Genomic DNA, 27,770 nt, shown 5'->3' with positions numbered 1-27,770 from the left:
TGTGCTGGGCTCAGTGGAAAGTCTTCTCGGGATTCTCTCTCTCCTTCTCCCTCTGCCCATGCCCCTACTTGCTCTCTCACTCTCTCTTCAATAAATCTTTAAAAAAATAAAAAGAATTTGAAAAACAGAGAATATGATCCAGTAGCAAGTTGTTCTGAAAAACTTTGCTCACTAGAGTAAGTGGAGGAAAGTTCTCCAAGGCACCTCTGCCGTCACCTGAGGTCTGAGAGGAGCTGCGCTCGCTTTCACGCCCACTGGAGCAAGCATCCCGGGACAGCTGCGGTTCGTCAAGGCATGGACCTGGGCCTCCAGCAACTCAGGGCCCGCTGGTCATGGGACAGTGTGGTACATACGACTGCAGCCAGTGGAGTCAAACATGCAGGTCAAAGCACCTAATATTTTATATTATTCTATTTCAAATTGGTAGAATTCAAAAACACAGAACATGGGTACACAGTGCTTGGGTTTTATTTAACATCATGTTCATGACCCAGGGCCAGCTGGGAATCTACAGTCGGGACAGAGTCACATGGCCCGCGGCTCACCAGGACCCCCATTCTCCCAGTCCACCACCCTGTGCTGACAAAAGCCAAGGGGCCCTATAAAGCAGGTGTGGGACTCAGTTCACTTACAGGTTTTTAGAGCCCTTGTAAAATGGATTCCCAAAGCAGCAGCTTCCCCCGGAAACTCCAACAGGGGTGGTGGGTGGGTCAGAGTGGGCGGGTCAGGGTGGGCTCCTAAGTGCTGGTTGTCTTTGGTTTTGGTCTAAGCTTGTTCCAAAGTCTCTCCAGGGCCACTTTCCCCATGAAGAAGGTGATGGCAAAATTACGCTTGTACCAGTCTCTACAGAGAAACAGGAGAAACACATGTGACATCCCCCCAGTAACGGAGGACTAGCGCGCAGGCCTCTGAGGGGAGTTCCCAGCCAACAGGCAAGTCCTCCTGACTACCTCCACCTTTCCCCGCTGCCTCTTCCCTTTTCTGCCCTCGTTAAAGCTAAACTGGCCATAGTGCCTTCCGTCCTCCACCCTGGATTGAATAAGGCTGAGAATAAGGTCAACAAGCGAATGCCGAGGGCAACCTAAACCCCGCCTTTTCCCATTCTGCTGCAATCCTCTGCTTTTTGCTAAAAGACTCCAAAAGAGAAGCCTGGGGCCTCCAGAGTCCTGTGGCATTCCTAGAGAGACACAACTGTTGAGCGATGGGGGCATAACCACTGGGCAAACAACTGGCAAGACTCAGTGGGGACCATCCAGGTTGGGCACCTTATCTGCATAAGAAGCACAGGACAGAGCGGCGCCTGGGTGGCGCAGTCGTTAAGCGTCTGCCTTCGGCTCAGGGCGTGATCCCAGCGTTCTGGGATCGAGCCCCACATCAGGCTTCTCCTCTAGGAGCCTGCTTCTTCCTCTCCCACTCCCCCTGCTTGTGTTCCCTCTCTCACTGGCTGTCTCTCTCTCTGTCAAATAAATAAATAAAATCTTTAAAAAAAAAAAAAAAAGAAGCACAGGACAGAGTACTCCATCCTGAGAGGTTAATTTACCATGAGTGCCAACATCATAAAGCTCCACATATTCTTTTTTCTAAATGATCTGAGCTTTTGTGTAATCCGTGTCTCTAAAGAGAGAGTTCCAGAGCTTCTCATATAAATATTGGGATGGAGTTCACACAGTGTCGGGCTCACTTGCCCATGAGTTACTGTACAGAACATGCCGAAAATTGCAAATTCACCCCACTGCTGAATGGGCCAAGCCTGGAAAGTCTCCACAACAGAATGCACACATTCCAGACTCTTAGTGCTAAGCCCTTGGAAGCTGAAATGCCAATAAGTACCAATGCTTTTCAGCCAAATGGGCTAATGAGTGCACATGGGACTTTCATTTCAGACTGGACTCAAAGGATTTACTGGGTCTCTGTACAGAAAGAAGATGACGGACCAAGGGCTCAAAAGAAGCAAGAGCACGAGGTAAACGCGTCACCTTCTGGAGCCTCTGCATTGACTGGATAGAAAACCCCTCTCCTCCTGACAGGGAGCTTATGTTTCTATCCACCTAAGTGATGTTATAATGGGAAGCAGCACCCTAAATGAACAAGAAAGGCTTCTATCCCATCGAGATTAAAGTTCCTATGTTACTAAGGAAGAGCCAGATTCCACTCCACCAATACTCTGATATAGTGTAGGGAAACTCAACTTTCCCCGTTTCCATAGGGAAGGCAGGGGCAGGAGGTGACGGGGGCACAGAAGGGGACACTGAGGCTCCCCTGCTACCTGCCCTCGGGTAAGGCTGGTTCTCTCCGCTCTGAACCCCGCATAGCACACACCCAGCTCACTGGAGACGAGGCACGATGCAAATGTGCTACGGGTCTACATCAGAAAGCAAAGGCCTAGACACATAGAACACACACTGGCTTGACTGAACAACTTAGCTAGCTCAGAGGAACATGACTGCGCTAGCCCCGCTACGCACACACTGCGAGACCGATCTCTCCTCGCGGTGGTCTCTTGAGCTCACCCAGCCTCAACCACTACCACCACCCTCTAGATCTTACCCCCCCTGCCTGGCACAACACTGCCACTGTCACCTTTTAAAGCAAATCTCAAACATCATAGCCTGTCATTTCACCTGGAAATACACATTACTTATCATTAAAACCCTTTTTAATACAACCTAATAATACAGCCACTGTTCAACTTCCTCTAACAAAATATCTTTCAAAGGTGGTTTGTCTGCATCAGGACCTAAATAAGGACTGTACGCTGCACGAAGCCTCTTTTAATTTGAGGTAGATCCCCCTCCTGTTTAAAATTCTAGTTACTTCTGGTGCCCGGGTGGCGCAGTCTGTTAAGTGTCTGCCTTTGGCTCAGGTCACGACCCCAGGATCCTGGGATCACGCCTTACATTGGGCTCCCTGCTCAGCGGGGAGCCCAGTTCTCCCTCTGCCTCTCCACCTGCTTGTGCTCTCTCAAAAAATAAGTAAAATCTTTATAAAAAATAAATAAATAAAATTCTAGTTACTTGTTGAAACTGGATCATTTGTTCGTGTTGAATTTCCAACATTTTGGAATTTTATCTTTAAGCTATCATTTTAAACGTGGTCTTCAATGAACCCCTCTCACCCCCCTCCCATATACCCTTTACCTATTTCCCGTGAACTGGTGATAAGTCTAGAGGTCTGCCTAGATTCCTCTCCATTTTTCTGGTAAGATCACCTCACAGGTGGTACCCCACGTCCTCCTGCACGCCACAGAGGCGTGCAGCGGCAGCTGCCCCTCTGTGTACAGCAAGACGATGCACCGGGGGGGGGTTCAGGAGCGAGCACCCTGACCCATGTATTCTGAGGCCCCACTAGCTTTCCTACCCAACGGTTTTAGTGGCTGTGACTGTGACCCAGACCCCTTATATCATTGGGAAAATGTTAATTTTCTAACTCCATCACTCCTTCTGCATTAGCTGTCATCCTTCTACAAAGAAATATGCTCCTCCGTGTGGTTACCCTGAACTACAGCTGATGCAGGAAAGGTGTGTATTCTTTGGATTCTTTTATTTACCAATTTTCAGAATAATGAGTTGGCTGCCTAGCTATATCCAGAGGTGACTGTGAGCTTTTCAATACTGTTATGATTGCAATTTGTGCATATTGTGCACAATATGATATATTTGATATATTTTTAATCTACTGTGGTCATTTCCTTTGTGCGGCTGGAGTGGCCTCACCCTTGGCCTATGGGAGCCCCTCAAGTTGGCTCCTGCACTGTTCTCACGTGACCCCACTGGTCTCTGAGCCTCCTGACTTTCAGACACAAATCTTGACTCGTCTTGCACTGTTCCCACCCCAGACCTGCTTCTCCAAGGAGCTCAGGTTCCCCTTAGTGGAAAGTGCTGTTTAGAACCCACTGCACAAGCACGAGGGGTACAAACTCCCACGGGATTGCCACACAAATATCTCTAAGGTGTTGACTTTATTTAAAAGTGTAAAAACTAAGTTTACAGCAACATCTACCTTTAATATAAACATAAATGTCACCAAATACAGATAAGAAAATAATCCTACCCAATACAGATATAATGTTCAAGATTTTAGGAAAAAAACAAACACTTACCTATTATAATACATGTGTTTCCGAAAATTTTTACTTAAAAATTCCTTGTAAAAGTCAGCCATTTCTTCTGCATCTAACGTTGCTTTTTGACCTGAAAATTAATTTCAATGTAGACATTAAGACTTAACGGGGAGGGACCCACAAACTACTATTGATCTAATAGAGGTCAGCAAGGTTGCAGAATACAAGATCAAAATACATACATCAACTGTATTTTTCTATACACCGGCAATAAACAATCAAAAAATGAAATTAAGGGGGCGCCTGGGTGGCACAGCGGTTAATCGTCTGCCTTCGGCTCAGGGCGTGATCCCGGCATTACGGGATCAAGTCCCACATCAGGCTCTTCCGCTATGAGCCTGCTTCTTCCTCTCCCACTCCCCCTGCTTGTGTTCCCTCTCTCGCTGGCTTTCTCTGTCGAATAAATAAATAAAATCTATTAAAAAAAAATGAAATTAAGAAAACAATTCCAGGGGTGCCTTCCTGGCTCAGTTGGTGAAGCATGCAACTCTTGATCTGGGGGTCATGAATTTGAGCCCATGTTGGGCATAGAGTTTAGTAAATTGAAATATATACACACACACACACACACACACACACATAAAGAAAGAAAACAATTCCATTTAAAATAGCATCAAAAACAATGAAGGACCTAGGAATAAATTTGAGAGGAAGTGTACGACTTACACACTGAAAACTACAAAACACAGCTGAAAGAAATGAAAGAAGACATGAATAAATAGAAAGACATCCCACGTTCATGGTTTTGAACACTTCATACCACTGAGATGGCAACATGCCCCAAATTGACACACAGGTTCAATAAAATCCCTATCAAAATCCCAGCTGGCTCTTGGCAGAAACTGACAACCAGATTCTAAAATTCATGTAAAAATGCAAGGAAACCAAGCAGCCAAGACAATCCTGAAAAAGAAGAACAAAGGAGGGTCTGGGTGGCTCAGTGGTTAGCCATTTGCCTTCGGCTCAGATCATGATTTCAGGGTCCTGGGATCGAGCCCCACATCGGGCTCGAGTCTGCTTCTCCTTTTCCCATCCCCCTGCTACTGTGTTTCCTGTCTCGCTCACTCTCTCCCTCTGTCAAATAAATAAAATTAAAAAAAAAAAAAAGTAAACACAGAGTTATCATATGACCCAGCAATTCCACTTATAGGTATGATACACAATTCTCACAGAAGCAGTCTTCATAACAGTCGAAAAAGCAAAAACAACCCGAATGTCCACCAACTGATGGATAAACAAAATGTGGTCTATCCACACAACAGAATAGCATTCAGCCATAAAACAATCTCTGAAATCCTGGTCCATGCTACAACATGGATGAACCTTGAAAACATGCACGTAAGTGAAAACGCAGACACATGGGTGGCCTGGGTGGTTCAGTCGGTTAAACGTCTGACTCTTGATTTTGGTTCAGGTCATGATCTTAGGGTCACGGGATCGAGCCCCACAGCAGGCTCTGCGCTCAGCACGGAGTCTGCTTGTCCCTCTCCCTCCGCTCCCCCCACCGCCCTGCTGTTCGCATGCACGCTCTTTCAAATAAATAAAATCTTAAAAAAGAAGGCAGACACAAAAGACCACATATTAAACGTTTCCGTTTATCTGGAAAGGTCCAGAATAGGCAAATCCATAAAGATAGAAAGTAGATTAGTAGCTGTCAGGGGCTGGTAGGAGGAAGAAATTGGAAGTGACTGCCAGTGGGAACAGGGTTTCTTCTGGGGCGATGAAAATGTTCTGGAATGAGATATGGGGGATGGTTGCACAATCTCGTGAATACTAAACACTACTGAATTGTAAATAAAACGTGAATTTTAGGGGCGCCTGGGTGGCTCAGTCGGTTAAGCAGCTGCCTTCGGCTCAGGTCATGATCCCAGGGTCCTGGGATGGAGCCCCATGGCAGGGTCCTTGCTCAGCAGGAAGTCTGCTTCTCCCTTTCCCTCTGCTGCTCCCCCTGCTTGTGTGCTCTCTCTCTCAAATAAAGAAAATCTTTTTTTAAAATGTGAATTTTATGGCATGTGAATTATATCCCAGAAAAGGAAAAAGGCTTAGAGAGACAATGACCTCCTTCCATCACCAGACCAGGATAGTTCCAGTGTAGCTCAATTTCTTCGTGACGAATGCAAGCTCACGTGTGCGTCTACCAACGCACATCACGTGTGATATGCTTCACCGTGTCTACTCCAAAGCCTTCTGAAGCTTCTGACAAGAAACGTGAGAAACCTCCAAAAGGGAAATGGAACTTCCTCACTTTGAATGCACCCTGGTCTGGGGTAGGTACCGGCCTAACCATTCAATCTCGGAGCCAGTGAGCACACACTGAACCAGGTAACGTATTAGGTGCTGGTGGGCACTGGTGACATACAGGGACTGACCCGGCCACTCTGTGGTGCTCCCTGTGTGGTGGGAGGTGCCATCCATGGCACCCACCGTCAGGGCTCCCCCACCAGATTTAAAAAGGCCACACAGGACAGGAACAAACCTGCCAACGGGGGCAGCCAGATTGCCCTGAAATGGGAGCAGAGAGCAGCCCACAGGCCCTACCACCTCTGCAGGATTCGTGCACACGCAGGGAGGCCCATGCTCGAGCTCAGGTTTAGCATGCCTGCCCGTGCAGATGCTGTCTCCAGGTGGAGGCCATGTTTCCCAGAGGCACAGCTGAGGTCGACGTTCCAACCCTGTCAGGATCTGGGGGAGACAGAGCTGGGATGGTAACCCAAGGGCACGTTTCCTCAGAAGCAGGAGGGACAGTGGCTGACCTTTTACACATATGACATAGACGCAAACACTTGGTGCGGCACAATCATGTGTCTGTCCCCTCACAGAGAATGAGCACACATCCGTTCCAAATCGTAACCAAGGAGCTGCCCGCGTAAACAGCAGCGTGTTCCACACGTCCTCACTTTTTTTTTAAAAAAGATTTTATTTTACTTATTTGACAGAGAGAGAGAGAGAGCCAGAGAGGGAACACAAGCAGGGGGAGTGGGAGAGGCAGAAGCAGGCTCCCAGCAGAGCAGGGAGCCCGATGTGGGGCTCGATCCCAGGACCCTGGGATCACATGATGGGCTGAAGGCAGACGCTTAACGACTGAGCCACCCAGGCGCCCCCGTCCTCACTCTTCTGACACAGCCTCCTGCAGCTCCTCAAAACCTCCCTCTGGGGGAGGAGCAGCTCAAGTCTCCCCTTCTCTGAGGCCCTGTTACAACCCCCACTCCCCTGCCAACTTCCCTGAGTTCTTCACACCCTAGGAGCGCAGCACGCCTTCACTGAGCTACCTGTGTGCTGGGCACAATCCCAGCCCACATTAGAATGTCAGCTGCATGAGGGCAAGGCCACGGCTCTGTCTCATCCATTGCAAGGTCCTGGTGCCTAGCCTGGCACATGGAAACTACTGGGTAAACACCTCAAATCAACAAATGGATAAATGCTAAGTGGGACAAAAAAGAGAACCAGCTGCCTGAGATGGGGAGGGAAGCCGAAGGTTCTCAGGGAAGGTGACATTTAAGCTGGGTCTCACAGGATCAATAGGAGCCCACAGGGTAGAGAAGGGAGAAAATGGGTCACAAGCCATGGACCAGCACGGAGGAAATAAAGGGCCTGGAGAGGCACAGATGTGACTGAACAGAGTGAGGGAGGAGGAGAGTGGTCAGGGCCTGAGCGTGGCGATGGGGCTGAGGAGCGGCGGAGCCCCTGGCTTTCGGCAGCAGCTGAGAGCGCTAGTGTCTTCTGGACAATGAGTCTTGGAGGGAGAGGCATGCGTGCACCCTCAGATCAGCTTCCCAGCACATCTCTCTGTGGCCTTGCACTGGCACAGCAGCGGTTAGCAGCCCCACTCTGACAGAGCTCTGTCCCTCACTGGCGGATGGCCCAGAACTTTGACCCGTCTCAGACCTAGAACGTGGATCACAGCAGCACACATCATAAGACTGCGCTGAGACAAAATGAGCTGCGGCCAGTGTGGGGGGCGGGATGGGGCCTGGACATAGCGCCCACTTGTTACCACTGCTGGCAAAACAGCAGGAGTCCCAGGGTTCCAAGGACAGGTCAGGGGCCGTCTTCAGCTGCTGGTCTAGTGTGGTGTCTTGTCCAAACACCCCGAAGCCAGGGATCGCCATAAAGCAGAAGCACCAGAAATGTCTGCTAAGCAATTCAGCTTCCTTGCCTCCCAACCCTGCAATGCGCTACTGAGCTTTAAAGAAAGTAGGCGAAGGAAGGCGGGTAGCATAACCTACCTCACCATATGCTCACTGAAAACCCCGTGGGGGGCTCATAAATCCCAGCTAGCTTAAAGTAAATCCATCTCAATGGCGTACTTTTCCCCCACTGCATGAAAACTTACCATTGCAACAAAAGAAATTAGAGGCAAGAATCTCCCCACTGCACTGCTGCTCGACAAAGAAGACCGAATTTGGGGGGCAGGCAGAGCTGAATCCATGGTGTCCTGTTTCTTGCCCTGGAAATTCAGTAATTTTTCTACACTGCTGCAGAATTTGCCAGTGAACATCCACCAAGTGAGAGGGCCACTATCTAATCTGTGATTACTGGAATTTAGATACTCCCCCCCCCCTTTTTGCATTTCAAGATAATGCGGTGGGGGCGCCTGGGTGGCTCAGTTGGTTGAGCATCTGACTCTTGATCCCGGCCGGGTCTTGATCTCAGGGTTGTGAGTTCGAGCCCCGCCCACGTTGGGCTCCACTCTAGGTGCGGAGCCTACTTAAAAAAAAAAAAGATAATGCTGCAAGGAACGAATGGCTGAGTCTTCTCATGTCTTCCTCTAGAATGCGTTCTTACATGTTCCGTGATCAGAATGCTCCTGCTTCTTGGCATGTGTGTGCTGCCTGCAGTCACGTCCTTCTGAAAGGGCTGGAAATTGACCACTTACGGGCGCCCTACTGCACCGCACCTCCAGCAGCACGGAGTCTGCTCGCTGAAAATGCCCCGGGACAATGCCTGGGGGCTGTCCTAATCCGCACCGTAATCTGTAGTCACATTCCTCACTGACAGGTACCCTGTCATTTCTACAAACTGATTCATGCTCTTCACCAAGACCCCCCGCCCAGCATCTCTGCTCTATCATCTGCTGTTCACGTTTCACTTGTTCCCGGGACGCCGACCCTTCGTCCAGCCCTCTGCTTTGCACTGGCCTTGCGCTGCCTCCAGGCCCGTTTCCACAGCAGCAGCCGCACTCACTCAACACAACCCCCAAGCCTTGGCCTCTGCCGATTCTAGGGCCCCTCCCCACGGGCCCCCAGGCCCCCACCTGGGGAGAGCCTCTGGAGGCTGCACCCTGCCCTCGAACTGAGGAGGTTTACTGAGAGATGGAGGAAGCCCATTTTCAGCTAGAGAAGGCTGAGGCCTGGGGAGGAGAGCTGTTTCTGGCTCCAGTGGCTGAGAGCAGGCCACGCCTGCGCCCGGCTCTACCCCAGCCCAGGCCTGAGCCTCTCGTGCCCCTCAGCACAACAGATCAGCAGAAGCGCTCCCAGGGCGCGGGGCTGCCTCAGTGGAGCGTGTGACTCTGGATCTCGGGGTTGTGAGTTCAAGCACCACACTGGGTGTAGAGATTGCTTAAAAATAAAATTTTAGGGGCGCCTGGGTGGCACAGTGGTTAAACGCCTGCCTTCGGCTCAGGGCGTGGTCCCGGCGTTATGGGATCGAGCCCCACATCAGGCTCCTCCGCTATGAGCCTGCTTCTTCCTCTCCCACTCCCCCTGCTTGTGTTCCCGCTCTCGCTGGCTGTCTCTATCTCTGTCAAATAAATAAATAAAATCTTTAAAAATAATAATAATAAAAATTTAAAAAAAATAAAATTTTAAGAAAAAAAAAAAGTCCTCGCTAATACAGGCATTGTCAGTTTTCACACTCTCCTATCGCTCTACCTTTACTGTCAAGCTCAGGGAATCGTCACTCCTCCAGACGACAGAGTCAGTTGTGTTAAGACTTCCTACAACTGGGAGCTGTGTATTTAACTTTTAATCCACAAATAATTCATTTTTAGCAATTAATTTTTTGATTTGGAATATATTTGTATTATAGGGGCCATGAATCTAAATTTACTCTTTTCGACCCAAAGTAGTTTCTCCATTACCATTAATTAAACAAGCCTCCTCCTCCCTCAGTCCTACGGGACCCCTATACTCACGTGTCAAGCACACGTACTCTGGTCCCACTGAGGCGATCCACCTGTGTTACCCCCCCACATTTCCGTCACTGCAGCCTGGAAACTTTAAATAGCTGACAGAGTGGGCATCTCCCTTCACATGTCGCTTTCCTCAATCCAATCTTTCCTGTTTTATTACCAAATTAATTTAAAAATCAGATTTAAGGCCAGCTTTTCAGTACATAGTAATGCCATCAATAGGGACTCGGTGATAACAATAACAAGACTCAAAACCACCTTTCCCGTCTGTGAAGAGAGTGGTTATCTCAAAGCACGTCCACAGCCTCCCTGACCCTGGCGATCCTGACGACACACTCCCGAGGCTGGTGCACCCCTCCCTTAGGGCTGTGGCATCTATGGCCACGGTCCCGGGCCAGGACAGCACAGGGCAAGCTGAGAGCCACTGTGGCAAGGTGACGTCAGACAGGCACAGGGAACCCAAGTCACTAGGCCAGAATCTAGGCCCCTCCACTTACTGTGTCATTTTGGTTAAATGACTTGCCCTCAGGTTCCTTATCTCTAAAATGGCAAAAGTAGCAGGACCTACTTCATTGGGTCACTGTGGGAAATAAAACAGATGACACAGGCCAAGGACTCAGCAGAGTACCCAACGTGGTCAGGGTCTGAAATTGTGAGCCATTATTCTGTGCTTTCTGTTAGGACCCAGCACCCTTTCCTGCTGGCTCCTGCCTGCCAAGACAGCACCCTGATGACAAACAGCAAACAGCAGAGCCTATGATCAGCACAGTTCCACCTTCTCCAGCTCTTCATCCTAAACAGATCCAGGCAAGGCTAAGGATTAGCAGGGAGAGACGGACAGTGCTTTAGTCCAATGACAAATGTGGCTTTTGGGGTCAATGGTTTCAGATTTTCCATGAGAATAATGTTTTGACAGTAGAAATCTGTTTAACAAACAGTATGAAATGTTATTCAGGCCTAACATCAACAGCAAGAGAAAATGATCAAAGGTTGTTACACACAAGCACGAGATCGTCTATCCAAAAAAGAGCAGGCAGTTCTGTAGGCAGAGGGGACTGAATGGAGCACAGCATTCCAGGCATGTCAAGCATACAGCATGGGGGACGAAACGTGAAACAGAGGAGCCGGGCAGGGGCCACAGGGGCTGGGCAGGGGGTGCTGGGGCCAGGGAGGCCTTCAATCCAGACCCAGAGCACAGCTGCCATTCTGTAGTCATGGGGAGTCTAAAAACCTAAGCTAAGCAACAAATGTCAAACTTGCATTTGGGGAAGGGCAGTCTGGCTACACTGTGAAGAAGGAATTTGAGGCAGGAGTTGATAAACTACAGCCTGCAGGCCAAACATGGCCCGCCACCCCTGCTCTTGTAAACAGTTTTACTGGGACGCCTGGGTGGCTCAGTCGGTTGAGCATCTGCCTTCAGTTCGGGTCGGAATCCCGGGGTTCTTGGATTGAGTTCTGCGTTGGGCTCCTTGCTCTGCAGGGAGCCTACTTCTCCCTCTGCCTACTGCTCCCCCTGCTTGTTTTCTCTCTCTGACAAATAAATAAATAAAATCTTTAAAATAAATGAAGTTTTACTGGAACACATTTATGCCTGTCAGTCTATGTGTCTTCCACGGTAGCTCTCACACAACAGAGAGCTGAATGGCTGAAACAGAGACCCCACATGGCCCACAAAGACAAAACCATTTACTATCTCGCCCTTTACAGAAAGTTTGCCCATCCCCGATTTAAAGATTGGAGGTCAAGGAACCAATCAGAAAGTTGCTGCATTAGTCACAGAATTAACAAAGTCCTGAACTAAAGCAATGTTTCAAGGACAGGGAGTGGTCAGAATACTGAGAAATGTTTAAGAGGTAATCCTCATAGAGAAATGGGAGGTGAGGGAGGGGGGCTTTGAGGACTCCCATGAGGTTTGCAACTCCTGGGGGCTGGTGGGGCCATGAACAGAGGTCAGGAATGCAGGAAGTGGAGCTGGTATAGGAGAGAAAGAGCTGCAAAAGCCATGGGACCCTGGGATAGAAGTTCAAAGATCAAAGGGAAGTCATGGATCAGAATGACCTAAAATCAGGAGAGGGATGATCTCCCCCAAAGGGAAAAGAGGGAGTACCATTCAGCGCACCTGTCCCAAAGGAGACCACAACTCCCCCCTGAGCTTTCTCTCCTTCATCTAACGTCTTTTTTTTTTTTTTTAAGGGGGGCAAGGGGAGGGGCAGAGGCAGAGAGACAATCTCAAGCAGCCTCCCTGACAACGCAGAGCTCGATCTCACAACAATGAGATCATGACTAAGAGTCGGATGCTCAACCGACTGCGTCCCCCAGGGCCCCTGACATCCTTTCCTTTTATCTTCTCATGCAGTTACTCAAACAAACACAATGTTAGGAGAAAAAGCAAAATGAACAAACCTGATCCAGCTCTCAGTTCCAGGCCTTTAGCTTTTAGTCTTGAGTGAATAAATTCTTCTTTTTCCTAAAAGAAGACAACCATCAGAATGCCTTCTTCATCTTTCCATCTTTCTTTGGCTAGGACACAGCTCGAAGTATTCTGGAGAAGTCTGGATGGAGATTTCTGAGAAAAGACCCATCTCCAAACCTGGTTTAAGCCATATGAATTTGGTTTAAAGTCCCATGCTTGACGTAGGATTTGAAAACAAGATGTTCAGTAAACTTTGGGAGGCACTGTTTATAAATCCACAGAATAAGATAAATATAATCCATCTCACAGTCCGCCCAAACAGTAGGACATATAAAGCTTAAATACATTTCTTCTGGATTAGAATATTTCTACTTCTTTCTCATAAGTTCATTTACAATACGCTGTTAAGAATTCTGAATTCTCAGAATGAAATCACATCACGAAAACCCATATTTTCATAAACACACACACGCACACACACACATGTTCCAACTGGCTCTGCTACTCCTTTTAACTACTTGAAAGTCTCAAGATCTGTGATTTTACGATGATCAGTATTTCTTATGTACAGTTACAATATTGACTTAAAAGTTATAGGCACCATACATTCACATACGTGTATATGTATGAGAGAGGGAAGAGAGAGGAAGAAAAGACGAAGGGAGAGAGGGAGGGGATGGAGGGAAGGGGGGGAGAGAGAGAGAGAGAGAGAGAGAGAGAGAGAGAGAGAGAGAGAGAAGGGAAGGAAGAGGAAGGTCCTACAAGGCAGGACCAAGTAACAGAAAGGCAAAGACTAAGGATTTAGCGCCCCCAAGTGGCCACCTGTGTTATTTCTTTCTCACTCCGCCCTCGGATGGAAGCTTACCTTACGAAACGTCAAATTCTGGTTTGCCCAGAACTGTTGGTTCCATTCCTGAGTTTCTTGTCTTAATTTTCTTAGCTTTTGTTCCAACGGTGATTCGTTTTCAGGGACATAAAAGTGAATGGGTCGAAGGTTTGAATGTTTATCTGGGGGTCCTATCCAATCATGGCAAGATTTTCTTGGAGGGCAGAATCCTGAGACCTTTAACAAAACACACAGGGTTAACATAAACTCAACAAGTCCCTAGTATTATAAAATGAACAGTCTAGACTAATTAAAGTCCCTCACTAGGGGCGCCTGGGTGGCTCAGTTGGTTGAGCGGCTGCCTTCCACTGGGGATCAAGCCCCACACATCTGGCTCCCTGCTGGGTGGGGGGAGCCTGTTTCTCCTCCTCCCTCTGCCATTCCCCCAGCTTGTGCTCTCTGGCTCATCTCTCTGTTAAATAAATAAATAAAATCTTTTAAAAAATAAAAAATGACAAAATAAAGTCCCTCATTAGCTTCCTCTGTTTAAGACCATGTGTCGGAGAACACCCAGGTTAAAAGCACTGTAATAACCATTATTACCATGAACACTCGACAGGATATGTTCAACAATGGCACCGGGGCAATTCAATCCTAACGCAAAAAAAGCATCTCAAGCTTACTTTGTCCTGTATACAAAACTACCTCAGAACGGATCAAAGACCTAAATGTAAAACCTAAAACTATAAAACCTCTAACTTCTAAAGTAGTAGAAAATGTTTACAACCTTAGACTAGGCAACAACTGTTTAGACACAACACCAACAGCATAACCCACAAAATAAAAATGACAAGCCACAGACGGGTAGAAAATATATGCGAATCTGAAAAAGTACTTATTCCCAGAATATATAAAATTTCTCAAAACTCAATAACAAGAAAAGAACCAATTTAAAAACGGGCAAATTAGCCAAATGAAACTTTCTCCAAAGAAGATAGATAGATGTCAAACAAGCGCATAAAAGCGTGCTCAACATCACTAGTCCTCAGGGAAATGCAAATCAAAACCACAATGAGACACCACTACACATCTTTTAACACGGCTAAAACAACCCACAAAAGTGACAAAACCACGTGCTGTCGAAGATGTAAATGTCGTGGGTGGGGATGCGAAATGGTGCAGCCACTTTGGGAAAAAGGCTGGCAGTCCATTACACAAGTAAACATACACCTCATGGGGCACCTGGGGGGCTCAGTCGTTAAGCGTCTGCCTTCCGCTCAGGTCATGATCCCAGGGTCCTGGGATGGAGCCCCTCATTGGGCTCCCTGCTCGGCAGGAAGCCTGCTTCTCCCTCTCCCACAAAAAAAAAAAAAAAAAAAAAATACAGCTCACATACAACCCAGCAACCCACGCCTATATACTTACCCAAGACGAACAAATACATATGCTTACACAAAAGCCTGCATGTGCCTGCTAAAGGGGCTTTATTTATAATTGCCAAAAGCTGGAAACAGCCTACATGTCCTCCCACTGGTGAATGGAAAAAACAAAGTACGGTACGTCCACACGATGACTACTCAACAATAGAGAACTACGTGCAACACGGATGAATCTCAGACGCCTCGTGCTCACTGAAAAAGCCGCACCAAGAGGCTGCACACCGTAGGACTCTACTCATGACATCGTGGGGAAGATAGGTGCTGGGGTGGAGGAAGGGGCGGACTACAAGGGAATTTTCTGGGCTGATGAAAACGTTCTCTGTGGTGCTGGTACACACATCTGTCAGCAGTGAGTGTCACTGTATATAAATCGGGCTTCAATAAACTTGATATTAAAATAAAAAGATCACTTGAGTAGTCAAAAGACTAGCTTTCCATTTGCCCGTTAAAAGAGCAATGTAATCAAAACTCATGGGGGGAATGTACCACTCAACTCTTATAAGTTATTAAAATAAAAAAAAAGGGGGGGGCGCCTGGGTGGCACGGCGGTTAGGCGTCTGCCTTCAGCTCAGGCCGTGATCCCGGCGTTCTGGGATCGAGCCCCACATCAGGCTCCTCCGCTATGAGCCTGCTTCTTCCTCTCCCACTCCCCCTGCTTGTGTTCCCTCTCTCGCTGGCTGTCTCTATCTCTGTCGAATAAATAAATAAAATCTTTAAAAAAAAAAAAAAAACCAACAACACACTACTGACCATAACTTCTACCTCCAATAACAGAGTGTCTCCCATGCACCCTCCCTGCATCAACGACGGGAAAACCAGCAGCAACAGAAAGAAGCATGGATGAGTCTTTGAACAATATATAGACAGAAAGAGCCAGGCACGGAAGAGGATGTGCTGTGGGATGGCACCATGCGGCATTCTAGAAAAAATCAGTCACATCAGTGGTTGCCAAAGTGGAGGGTGGAAGGGACTGCTCTGATCGGGGTGGCAACTGTGAAGATTCATGTTTGTCAAAACTCATCCAATGTACACTTTATTTTTTTAAAGATTTTATTTATTTATTTATTTGACAGAGAGAGAGACAGCCAGTGAGAGAGGGAACACAAGCAGGGGGAGTGGGAGAGGAAAAAGCAGGCTCCCAGCGGAGAAGCCTGATGCGGGGCTCGATTCCAGAACGCTGGGAACACGCCCTGAGCCGAAGGCAGACGCTTAACGACTGAGCCACCCAGGCGCCCCACAATGTACACTTTAAATGGGAGTATTCATTTCACTGTATACAATTACACCTCAAAGTCAATTAAAAGAATGGTTAAAACTTATAAACACCAAAAAAATACTACAATGAACATAATTAACATTTCTTTTCCCTATGGAAGGCACTTCATTCAGGGTATGTCAGTACTTCATGATCATTACAAGATGCAACTTCCAAGGAACTAAAAACAGATGCAGGGCTTGCAAGTATTGACCTAAAAGAGATTTTGTCTACGTGGCTACTCACTGATAATTTAATTTGAAAAAGTAGAAATAATAGCTAATCATTTTACAAACAGAATGTGGCTAGCATTTAGTGATGGCCCACCTGGCAAGAGCAGCATGGGAAGGAAGGAGAGGCCCGAGCAAGAGTTCCCATCTGCTCGGCTCTGTGTCTAACCCTCAGCCCTCCTGTCGCAATGTGGGCTGACATCATTCAGGTCCCTGGACCAACCCCTGAGAATTGAGCTACAGAACCAAGTGTAGGGACCTGGGGGAATGGGGTAACCGGGTGATGGGCATGAAGGAGGGCACATGATGTAATGAGCAGCGGGTGTTATATAAGACTGATGAATCACTGACCTGTACCTCTGAAACTACTAATACATTATATATTAATTAATTGAATTTAAATTAAAAAAGAACCCATGGTCACTCAAAGCCTGTTATGCAAATGTTTGAGAACTTATAATGCATGTCAATTATCACAGATTAAAAGCACTGTTATTTCATAGAAACAAAATATGCTTGGAAGAGTGTGCCAAGATAGCGGTACAAGATGTTCCTGAAATTCAAGCAGCATTTCCAGAGCAATGACCACACAGAAGTGGCCCCAGAAGAGTGTGAGGAGAGACCCCAGGCCAGCCAGGAGCCTCTCTCTGCTGTGGCTGGGGGTGGAGCTGAGGGCCGTGAGGTGGAGGAGCAGGGAGAAGCCTGGGGCAGTGGTGAGGGATCGACGGGGCCGCCGCCTGAGCAATGTGCTGGTATGTGTTTAATATGCCTCAGGGACGTGTAGGATTATAACTTTGCTGATATAAGGATGTGTGGTACACACCTCACAGATACTAATAATAAACTATGATACCCTTTCTTGTAAATTCCACATAGCCAACTGATTCTTACAAACTGTTTTCATTGTTTTAACAACAGCTTTGGTGAGAAATGATTCACATACTATAAAATTAACCCTGTTAACGCAATTCAGTGTTTTAGCATGTCCCCAGAGATGTGCAACCATTGCCAATCCAGAACACGGTCACCACCCCAAGAAGAAACCCTGTCCCTATGAGCAGTCACTCCCCATTCTCCCTCCCCAGCTCTTGGCAACCAACGCTCTACTTTCCACTTGAACGGATTTGCCTTTTGTGGTCATTTCATGTGAATGGAACAGTACAGTCGGTGCTCCTTCGGGACTGGCCTCCTTCACATACGTGTTTTCAAGGCTCATCCACGCTGCAGCACGTGTCAGTACTTCACGCCTTTTTATGGCTGATTGATAATGTTATAGTATGGATATAACATTTGGTTTATCCATTCATCAGCTGAGAACATCTGGGTTGTTTCCATTTTGGAGCCTTTTTTTTAAAGCTTTTATTTATTTATTTTTGAGGGGGGGCGGAGAGAGTGTGCGCACCAGCAGGAGGCTCAGAGGGAAAGAGAGAGAATCCCAAGCAGACTCCGAGCCGAGCACACAGCCCAACGTGGGGCTCGATCCCACGACCACAAGATCACGACCTGTGTGGAAACCAAGAGTCAGATGCTCAACTGACGGCCCCATCCAGGTACCCTCGGTGGATTATGATAGCGCTGCTGGAACCATTCACGTACTGATTTTGTGTGGACGCGTGTTTTCAATTCTCTCGGTGTGTACACAGGCGTGCCGGGTCATATGGTAACTCTATGCTTAACCTTTTGAGAAATGCCAAACTTTCCCAGAGCAGCTGCACCATGTACATTCTCCCCAGTAGCGCTGGAGAGTTTCTCCGCGTCCTTGTCACCGCTCGTCCCTGCACCTTTGTTCTCACGGTAACCATTGTCCTAGGCATGAAGTGCTATCTCACTGCAGTTCTTTCACGGATTTCTGCCAAAACCTTCTATTACTAGCCAACCCGTGGTTGCAGGTGACCAGTTAGTGTACTTCAGACATGAAGGTTACTTGATATTAAGGGCAGGAGAGAAGTCAAACAAGCCCTATTTGTCAACAACGTGTCATTTCTTTGTTTCTGACTACTAGAAGAATACTTCCTGGGCTGGGGCTACTCACAACACGCTGGCGACGGACAAGACATACTTATTAATTCAACCTCTCTTACTAACGTTTTCTCCTTCATTTCCCAAGTCAAGACAATCAACAAAACAGTAAATCCAGCCCCAATTTAGCACATTTGCTAATACTTCCACCATGGACAATTTCAAGCAGCACACCATTATATGGTATTTGCACCATGTAAGTACAATAGTCATAAATAACCTCACAAGCACAGAACATTGTAAAATGTAGTAAAATAAACAGAAATGATAACATTTTAAGTGTATATTATTTTTACTTTTAATAGAACTCATTTAGTGTATAATTTTTAGTAACGGCCATTTATCAGCAAAATTCCTGAAAATGCAGCACACGGCTCTGTTCCCAGCAGGGTATGAGTGCTAGCTGGGTCCTAGATCACAGGTCCCAGACCACGCACCAGCACACACTCTCCACTCTGGATCCTGCCACAAATGCCCTCACAAGTCACCCCACTTCCCTACTGTTTTTTTTTTTTTTTAAGATTTTATTTATTTATGTGACAGAGAGACAGCCAGTGAGAAAGGGAACACAAGCAGGGGGAGTGGAAGAGGAAGAAGCAGGCTCCCAGCAGAGGAGCCTGATGTGGGACTTGATCCCAGAACGCTGGGATCACGCCCTGAGCCGAAGGCAGATGCGCTACCCAGGCGCCCTTCCCTACTGCTTTGTAGTCAGATCACTTTTTCTCGCAGTAGCAGATGCAAGAACCTACAGCGATCAAAGTTTTTTTTTAAAAAGTCACACGCTATCCTTTGAGGAGCCTTCTTCTCTGGGGCTGAAGGCGCCAGCTTTGCAGAGCCAGCCTGAGTTCCGCCCCGGCCCCAGGGGACACTGCCACCCCCACAGGACCGGAAGGACTCACACAGCCGCACTGTCTCCTCCTGCCGTGAGGCTTACAGGGCGGGAGCGGAGACCTGTTTCTGTCCTCCTGACGACTCTGTGATGGGCTGGTCTGAGCAGCTCCCCGTCGGGACCGCACCCTCCCCGTCTACTCTGTCTCCACGCCCACCAATGTGGCGAAGCAATCTCTCCAACAACCCCCCCCCAATCAAACTGTGCTCCCCTTTCCCTCAAAACCTTCTTCAGTGATTACCCATTACCCTCGGGAGAGTCAACCCCTCCTGCGGTCTGGCAGTCTGGGCCTGCTCGGGCCCCAGTCCCTCCTTTTGCCTCCCCCGCCAGGAGCCTCCTTTAATGACACACCAGCCTGCTTCTGTCCCTCCTCAGACTCTGCGCACGCTCTCCCTGGGTCCTCGCCCCCCCCCCCCCCCCGCCACATCGCTCATCGTCACGCAGGTTCAAGGGCACACCTCCGGGGCTCTCCGGGCTCCTCACAGCGCTTGTTTGCACCTGCTTCTCCCGCGCGGGCAATGCGGCCCGTCTGTCTGCTCTCCGGGCGGAACACGTACTTGTCGGAACAGTGTTCTTCCCAGTCTTAATCTTTCCTGTTGACTCTCTCTGTTTATGCAAGAAATCCACTCCATCTTCAAAAAGCTCAATTTATATGAACTATTTGGTGGAAAGACACCTAACAAATGAGAGATGGCAAGTATTGATGAACTAGCATCAGAATGTTCAGAAGTTCTGAGTGAGCCAAAAATCATCACTATCGAGTGTTCTTTACATTTTGGGTTTTTTTTTTTTTAAGGTTTTATTTATTTGACAGAGAGAGAGACAGCAAGAGAGGGAACACAAGCAGGGGGAGTGGGAGAGGGAGAAGCAGGCTTCCTGCTCAGCAGGAAGCCCGATGCGGGGCTCAATCCCAGGACCCTGGGATCATGACCTGAGCTGGAGGCAGACGCTTCACGACTGAGCCACCCAGGCTCCTTGGGTTTTTGAGGATCCTTAACTGTTAGTTCCTGACGAGTTTCTAGATTTTCCGAAGTCTGTACAGTCAGAGAAGCAGAGCCTCACTGAGTGTTCCGGAGTAAGACTCGCACCGTGGGTGAACAGGGAGGGGCTGGTGCAGGTGCACAGGCCAGAGCTGCAGGGGATATGCAAGCCAGACTGACCGGCTGACTGGGAGGGAGGGGAGAAGCCCAGCCACTGCTGTCACCTCTGCATGGCCACGACTGCTTGGGTCCCCAGCCCACACTGGACTGCGCCGCCTACAGACCTGCTCAGTCTGACTTCACTCTCGTTCATTTCTTCTTGCAGATTCAGACAGCTTCACATCGGATCATGTTTACTTTGGCCTAGTACTTCCGGAGTGTCTCATGCAAAGCTGGATGCTTCAGAAGAGGCACAGCCAAGGTGGAAAGTTCCAAATGGAGGGCCAGTGAGTCCACAGAGGGGACTGAATTCCTCCTTCCCGTGTGACAGCAACAGGGCCCTGCTGGCAGAAACACACCCTCATCTGCTTTCCTAAGACCTGAAACTGCTGCTTGTCATCATCAAATACTAATCTGATACGAGACTGGCCTAACAATCCTTCTCAGAAAGCAAGAGCAGGATGGCAATACGTAGATCTTTAACATGTTATCCATCATTCCAAAAACAATATATGATCTCTACATTTTTTGGTTTTTTTTGGAAAAAGCCTTTAAATAAACCCTCCATGAATATTTCTGGGCTTCTGCCCCAAAGCCTTTAGTCTTAGAAACTAAAGGCGATTCACACAAAGGGACCCACTGGATGGAAACAGAGACCGCCAGCCCAGGCTCACGCCTGCATTTTTCCATCCGAAGCCGGGGGCTCCTCCCCTCCCCCAAGCTGGCCGAGGACGCTGAAGGACAGCAGCAAGGGGACAGACGGGCAGGCTTTACCCTAACTGTGCTTCACCAGTTTTACCACCTTCCAGACCCATACCCTAGGCTCTTCTTCTTACAGCTGCCCATCAGGAAACGTTCAAGGAGCCATCCCAACAATTCATGGCTTTTCCGAGCGACCCACACGGAATGAAGCAAGCTCAAAGAGGCACCAGGAGAGTTTAGTTACGCTTTCTTATCTGTCGCTTTGTGACCACTCATGTAATCTGCATGATGGGTGAGCTCTGTCAACCATCCTCAGCTCTCCACTATGATCTGAGATTCCATCTTAATTGTAGCAGAGGAAGCTCATCTGCTCTCCCCTATAAATAAACGTTCCATCTTTGTACATCCAAGAACTGCTATTTAAAAGGGAGGAGAAGGGGCTTGGGGGAGGAAAAAGTCCTTCTGTAAAAGGAAGACTCCCTTTGAGGTTAGAGTAATTACCGTAATTTATGGTTCTTACGGCATCAGCATGTAACGCACAGTTTGCTCACAGCGGAGTGGCTGTCTCCAGGAGGCGGGGCCGTGCAAGCTGGAACCTAACAGCCCCGCTGGCAAGCAGCCGGACAGATGTTCCCTCTTTGCAGTGGAAGGACCATGCGTGCACCTACTTGTCAGACTGAGTTTTCATCACTGTATCTGGTGAGGCACTAACCTTCCGGTCTTTTCTCTTGAAGTGCAAACTGCCAGGCTGGGAGCCCCGTGCTGGGCTTCTCTCCGTCTCACGCTTCTCCCCGTCCCGCTGGGTAGGCCCAGCCTCATTCTCCATCCCTTCCGTTTTACAGCAGGCCCAAGCTCTCCCAGCGCACTCCTGTTCTGGGGCACCTCCCCACCCCCAGAAGCCAGGATTTGGAAGGGAAGATTTTCCCCCAGGGCCTCCTTCCCAGAAGTGCCTGTACATGGCTCCTGAGTTAAGGTGTCACACTATTGGCCACTGGGGAAACCTGTGGGCAAAGATAAACAAATGTTGGCAAATTTTAGTGTTTCTGCGGGTGTTTCCTGGTCTATCGTCCTGACACTTCTGAGATGGGAATTTAAAGTCTGACCGTCTGGAGGGCTGGAATCCCCCAACTCCCAGATCTAGACAGAAGCTAGATACCTCGGCATACCACAGTCAGCAGTACATAAAAAGACCAGCACATCAAGACCAAACTGGGTTTATAGTGGGAGTGAGAACTTGGTTTAACATCAAAAAATCAATCAATCCTGATGGAAGAAGACAAACCCCCAGTGAAGTAATCATCTCAAAAAAAAAAGTCAAATCTGTGGTCAAGGCTCTAGATTGCAGCTGTCCATTTACAGGAAACACACAGATGGGAGGAACACATTAAATGACACCAGGGGAAAGCCAACAGCAAAATGCAGACTGTGGGAAATTTTACAGGACACGTCCTTCCCCTGCTCCCGAATAAACTGCTTTGAAAAACAGAAGAGGATGGTCAAAACCTATAGATCAAAAGAGAACTAAAAGAATATCAATCAATTGCAATGTGTAGACTTTATCTGCACCCTAATACAAGCAAATGGAAAAAAAAAAAAAAGACACTTCTAAGACAATCGAAAAAACCTGAACACTGAACATTTGCTGGAATTAAAGAATTATAATTTTTAGTTATTATGTTTATATGTATTTTTAAAGTCCATATCTTTTAAAGATACATATGGAAACAGTTACAAATGAAATATGCAGTCTGATATTTGCCACAAAATTATCTGGGGGGGGGGGGATGGACGGGGTAAAGATGAGATAAACACCCGCAAGTAGATAACTGTAGAAGCAGGGTACTGGATACACAGCAATTCTTTCTATTCTTCTATTTTTGCATGTTTTAAATTTCCCGTAAGTAACAAGAAATGAGTGCAACTGTCCACATTAACAGAATAAGGGGAAACCCTGTATTTGCTTCACTCGATGAAAAAGCACATGGGGATATGAGAACACCAGACTGAGAATGAGAACGGCTCCCTTTAGCCCTGACTCTGCTGGGTAACACGAGGCTAGTCATTCCACCTCTCTGGGCCCTGGGCCCTTGTCTTGAGAATAATGGAGTTTAACCACACGATTTTTCCTTTTAAGATTTATTTATTTATTTATTTATTTGAGGGGGGGGGGCAGAGGGAGAGGAAGAGAGAGAATCCAAAAGCTGACTACCCACTGAGCCTGGAGCCTGACAGATGTGGGGCTCCATCCCAGGACCCCTTGAGATCATGGCCTGAGCCAAAGAGTCCTTTAGGTGGTTAGGTGCCCCTAACCACACAATTTTAAAGTCCTCTGCTCTAGCTTTAATTTTTTTCCCAAAAAACTTATTGAAAGCCTTTAAACACTAGAAATATCCTCTGACGAGACCTCTCACCAGTTTCTCATTTATCTGGCGTTTAACTTCCTCCTTACGTTTACTGAGTCTACACTTGGGGGGGGGCATTGAAGATCATTCTCTTTAATGAAAATGTAAGCAAAACACGGGATCAGTACTTCCACTATTTATCTGTAAATATTGCCTCTCCATGCTGAGGGTGTGTTTGGTTTTTTTGATCCAAAAATTACTAGAAGAAAAATTTTACTTCATTATTCTCTAGATACAGGAACTATAACATAGATACTCCTCATGTACAAGCACTGGGATCTTGAGGAAACTCTTCAATCTCCCTGTGCTTCCAGTTTTCTCGTGTGTAAAATGGGGATGATAAAGCACCTACTTCACAGGTTTGGGAAAACAAATAAACTAAAATATGCAAAGCTCGGGGCACCTGGGTGGCTCAGTCAGTGAAGCGTCTGCCTTTGGTTCAGGTCATGATCCCGGGGTCCTGGGATTGAGCCCCACATCAGGCTCCCTGCTCTATGGGGAGCCTGCTTCTCCCTCTCCCTCTGCCTACCACTCCCCCTGCTTGTTCTCTCTCTCTCTAATAAATAATAAAATAAAATCTTTAAAACAAAATCAAATAAATAAAATATTCAAAGCTCTCAGAACAGGGCAAGTAAATGCTTAATAAATGTTAACTATTATTATGTTAATGAAATTCAGGACTACAAGCAAATACGAATGCATATCATATAACCAGTGGTTCTCTAACTTGTGAGCTTATTAGACTCCCCCATAAAATCCTGATGGTATACTTCAATGAACCTGGGTGGGGGAAGGCAGGGGAAACTAGACAAACCAAGAAAATAAATAACTATCCTGATGCCAGGGCCACATCCCAGACCAATCACATTTTTTTTAGTCTTCCAAATGCACAAACAAGTTTAGGACCAAAGATGTGAGGTACATAGATAAGGAATAAACGGGTGTGAAGTGGCTAGAGAACACTTAATTTAAGAGTGGACTTTTTAAAAAATTTATTTAATCATTTGAGAGAGAGGGTGTGGGGGAGGGCCAGAGGGAGAGGGAGAGAATCTTAAGCAGACTCCGTGTTGAGTGCGAGCCTGACCTGGGGCTCGATCTCATGACCCTGAGATCATGACTTGAACTGAAACCAGGAGTCAGATGCTCAATTGCCTGAGCCACCCAGGTGCCCCAAGAGCTGACTTTTTAAGTTGGACTTGGAAGAAAAAGTGGTACAAAGATAAGAGATGGGAATAAATCATTAGATCCTAAAAGCAGCTCTCCTTAACGCCAATGGAGAACAAAGAAATAATGAAAAATACATAGTGTGAAACAACAGATGTTGGCAAGGATGTGGCAAAAGGGGAGCACTCCTGCACTGTCGATGGGAATGCAAACTGGTGCAGCCGCTCTGGAAAACAGGATGGAGGCTCCTCAAAAAGTTAAAAATAGAGCCACCCCTACGATCTAGTAATCACACTATGGGGTATTTACCCAAAGAATACAGAAACACTAATTCAGAGGGATACATGCACCCCCATGTTTATAGTAGCATTATCTACAATAGCCAAGATCTGGAAGCAGCCCAAGGGTCCACTGATTGATGAATGGATAAAGAAGATGTGGTACATCTGCACTGGAATATTACTCTGCCGCAAAAAGAATGAAATCTTGCCACTTGCAACAACACGGATGGATCTAGAAAGTATTATGCTAAGTGAAATAAGTAAGTCAGAGAAAGACTCGTGTGCAATTTAAGAAACAAAACTAATGAGCAAAGGAAAGAAAAAAGAGGCAAACCAAGAAACAGACTTAATTACAGAGATCACACTGATGGTTACCAGAGGGGAGGTAGGTGGGGGGATGGGGAAATAGGGGATGGGGTTAAGGAGCGCACCTGTAATGAGCACTGGGTCATGTATGGAAGTGCTGAATCACTATATTGTACACCTGAAACTAATATAACACTATGGTAACTATACTGAAGTTGAATTTAAAAACGTAATTAAAAATGTGTGAACATATAGGATTAGAATATATCTGTTTAAATAAAGAAAACAGAAGGTTTACAACCTATTACTTTAAAGAAGACCTAATATTTAAAATCAAAGTCTGAAAGACAACAATCTCTTTGTGCTGCAGGAATTAATTACCTGGAGAACCAGCCACGTACTCAGCAAACACTCAAAGATAAGACCAAACACATAGGAAACACAAAATGCCCTGAAGTAAGAACTGTTCCTTTAAATTCCATAGAATATCTAGCATAATGGGGCACACATCCTTAAAAGAACAAAACAAAAAACCACAACCACCGCAAGTCATAATGCTAGAACAGAACAAGGTCTGACTCATGGGCCAACTGCTCCACTTTCCACACCATCACAATCAACACCGTCACAGGCTTGGACAGCCCGAAAGGTGAGGAGCACCAGCATCCTAGTCACTTGGGACTACAATAGGAAGAAAGGTCTCGTCTCGAGGATTAGACCCACGGTAAGATTTATTTTAACCAAAGGCTATGTGACAATAAAGAAAACCGTGTTTGGGTGTTTTTTTTCTTTTTTAAGATTTTATTTTTAAGTAATCTCTACACTCAATGTGGGGGCTCGAACTCACAGTTCCGAGATCAAGAATCGCATGCTCCACCGACTGAGCCAGCCAGGTGCCCCTTGTGTGTTCTTTTTTCCAGCACTAGCTCAAGAAATAAGCTAAGGTAAGTCCTCATCCTAGGGACAGTTGTTGATGTGAAGTTTGCCCTTCCAGAGCATTTTCAGATACATGTTGAATAGCTTCCTGCCCACAGAATGAGAAGCTGGGTGGGTTTCTATGTTGTAGGAATATAAGTCACAACTGTGTCCACTATAACAGTGAACTGATCCAGGTGACCAGTAGCCCTGCTAACTTCTTGTCTCAGCTATAACTAGACAGAACTTCAAAGCTGTGTTTATAAAAGTATGCTAACAGCAACAAACTAAAATAAATGAAAATTTACAGCCAGGCACCTTCTGGATTCCTTTTTTTTTTTTTTAAGATTTTTTATTTATTTATTTATTTATTTATTTATTTATTTATTTTTTTATTTATTTTTTTATTTATTTATCTATCTATCTATCTATCTATCAGAGAGGGAACACAAGCAGGCAGAGTGGAAGAGGAAGAAGCAGGCTCACAGTGGAGGAGCCTGATGCGGGACTCGATCCCATCACGCTGGGATCACGCCCTGAGCCGAAGGCAGACGCTTAACCGCTGTGCCACCCAGGCGGTGGCATTCTTAACTGGCTTCTTTATCCCAGTTTTCCCAGGCTCTGTCCTTAGCCTGTTGGCAAATTCGGTCTTAGTATACGTATGCTTTGTTCAAATATTATATCTGCAGCCCATTCCACACCTCAGTCAACATTTTCATGTGACAGCTGGAATCAAAGCCTAGGACTACGTGGACAAAACATCCTTCTTCAAAGAAGTGCAATTTATAAAAACTGTCATTCTTTGTTGCTACAGGTATTAACCATTAACCTTCCACCCGTGACATGCACGTATGCACATAGTTTCCAAACAAGAAAAACTATTCAACGGGCAGTCCCACAAAATACGACGATGAAGTGTGCCATTCCTTGAAGAAATACACTAATAATCTTAACGAACCCAAAACCAGACCAAAACAACAAAATATGCTGTGCACATCAAGAGCTCTTCAACTGTAAGAATTATCTTCGAGAAGAAATAAGGTGCGTACAAATTCGCCAGCTGACTGCTGCGTTAGCAAAAGTTCTGTCAACAGTCCCCGGGTGGCAGCGACACCCTAGGCTCCACGACACCAAGGCGGTTGACGCAGGACACTTGGGGGCTCCGAGGCCGGGGGCCCCTCGCGCGGGAGACTGCCCACTCTCCGCGCCCCCAACCCCTCGTGGGCCGCGGGACCTGCTCTGGGAAAGCTCGGCTGATGCCGCAGCCAGGCACGAAGGGGTGCGGGGCCCACAGGTGTCCCTGGGTCAGTCGCCACTGGCGGTCCGCCCTCCCGACTCGCCCTCTGCAGGAACCCCGCTTACCCGGCCCGACGCCGCATCCCTGCGCTCCGCGGCGCGCTCGGGGGAGAGCTGATAGCTGGGGCCAGCAAAGGCGCGGCAGAGCGGAGGAAGAAGAGCGCTCCTCGCTGGCCGCAAGGCCGCCATGGCCAGCGTCCCCCAGCTGCCGCAGCGCACGGCAAAGCCGCGCCGGAGCGAGGGG

The 27,770-nt window shown here is 47.2% G+C and overlaps 1 protein-coding gene across 1 annotated transcript; it reads right to left on the bottom strand.

Moving 5' to 3' along the window:
• Positions 1–450: 450 nt before the first annotated feature.
• COA8 (cytochrome c oxidase assembly factor 8) lies at positions 451–27,770 on the bottom strand. The gene is made up of 5 exons (XM_045777162.2): positions 27,593–27,770; positions 13,529–13,726; positions 12,654–12,717; positions 4,100–4,190; positions 451–843 (listed from the first exon to the last, which is right to left on the bottom strand). The coding sequence occupies exons 1-5, from the start codon at positions 27,713–27,715 to the stop codon at positions 738–740; spliced, it is 582 nt and encodes a 193-aa protein (XP_045633118.2). The 5' UTR covers positions 27,716–27,770; the 3' UTR covers positions 451–737.

This window comes from Ursus americanus, chromosome 26 (genome assembly GCF_024610735.1).
Source record: "Ursus americanus isolate L20-20 chromosome 26, mUrsAme1.1.p, whole genome shotgun sequence".
NCBI classification, from domain to species: Eukaryota; Metazoa; Chordata; class Mammalia; order Carnivora; family Ursidae; genus Ursus; species Ursus americanus.
Note: the sequence above shows the minus strand (reverse complement) of the source record. Positions and strands in the feature narration are given on the sequence as shown.

Excerpts from the sequence above, each read along its gene's own strand:
- COA8 (XM_045777162.2), bottom strand. The coding sequence starts at position 27,715 with ATGGCGGCCTTGCGGCCAGCGAGGAGCGCTCTTCTTCCTCCGCTCTGC. Across the intron at positions 12,718-13,528 it reads AGAATTTGACGTTTCGTAAG|GAAAAAGAAGAATTTATTCA; the intron begins GTAAGCTTCCAT and ends GTCTTCTTTTAG. Across the intron at positions 844-4,099 it reads AAACACATGTATTATAATAG|AGACTGGTACAAGCGTAATT; the intron begins GTAAGTGTTTGT and ends GTTTCTCTGTAG.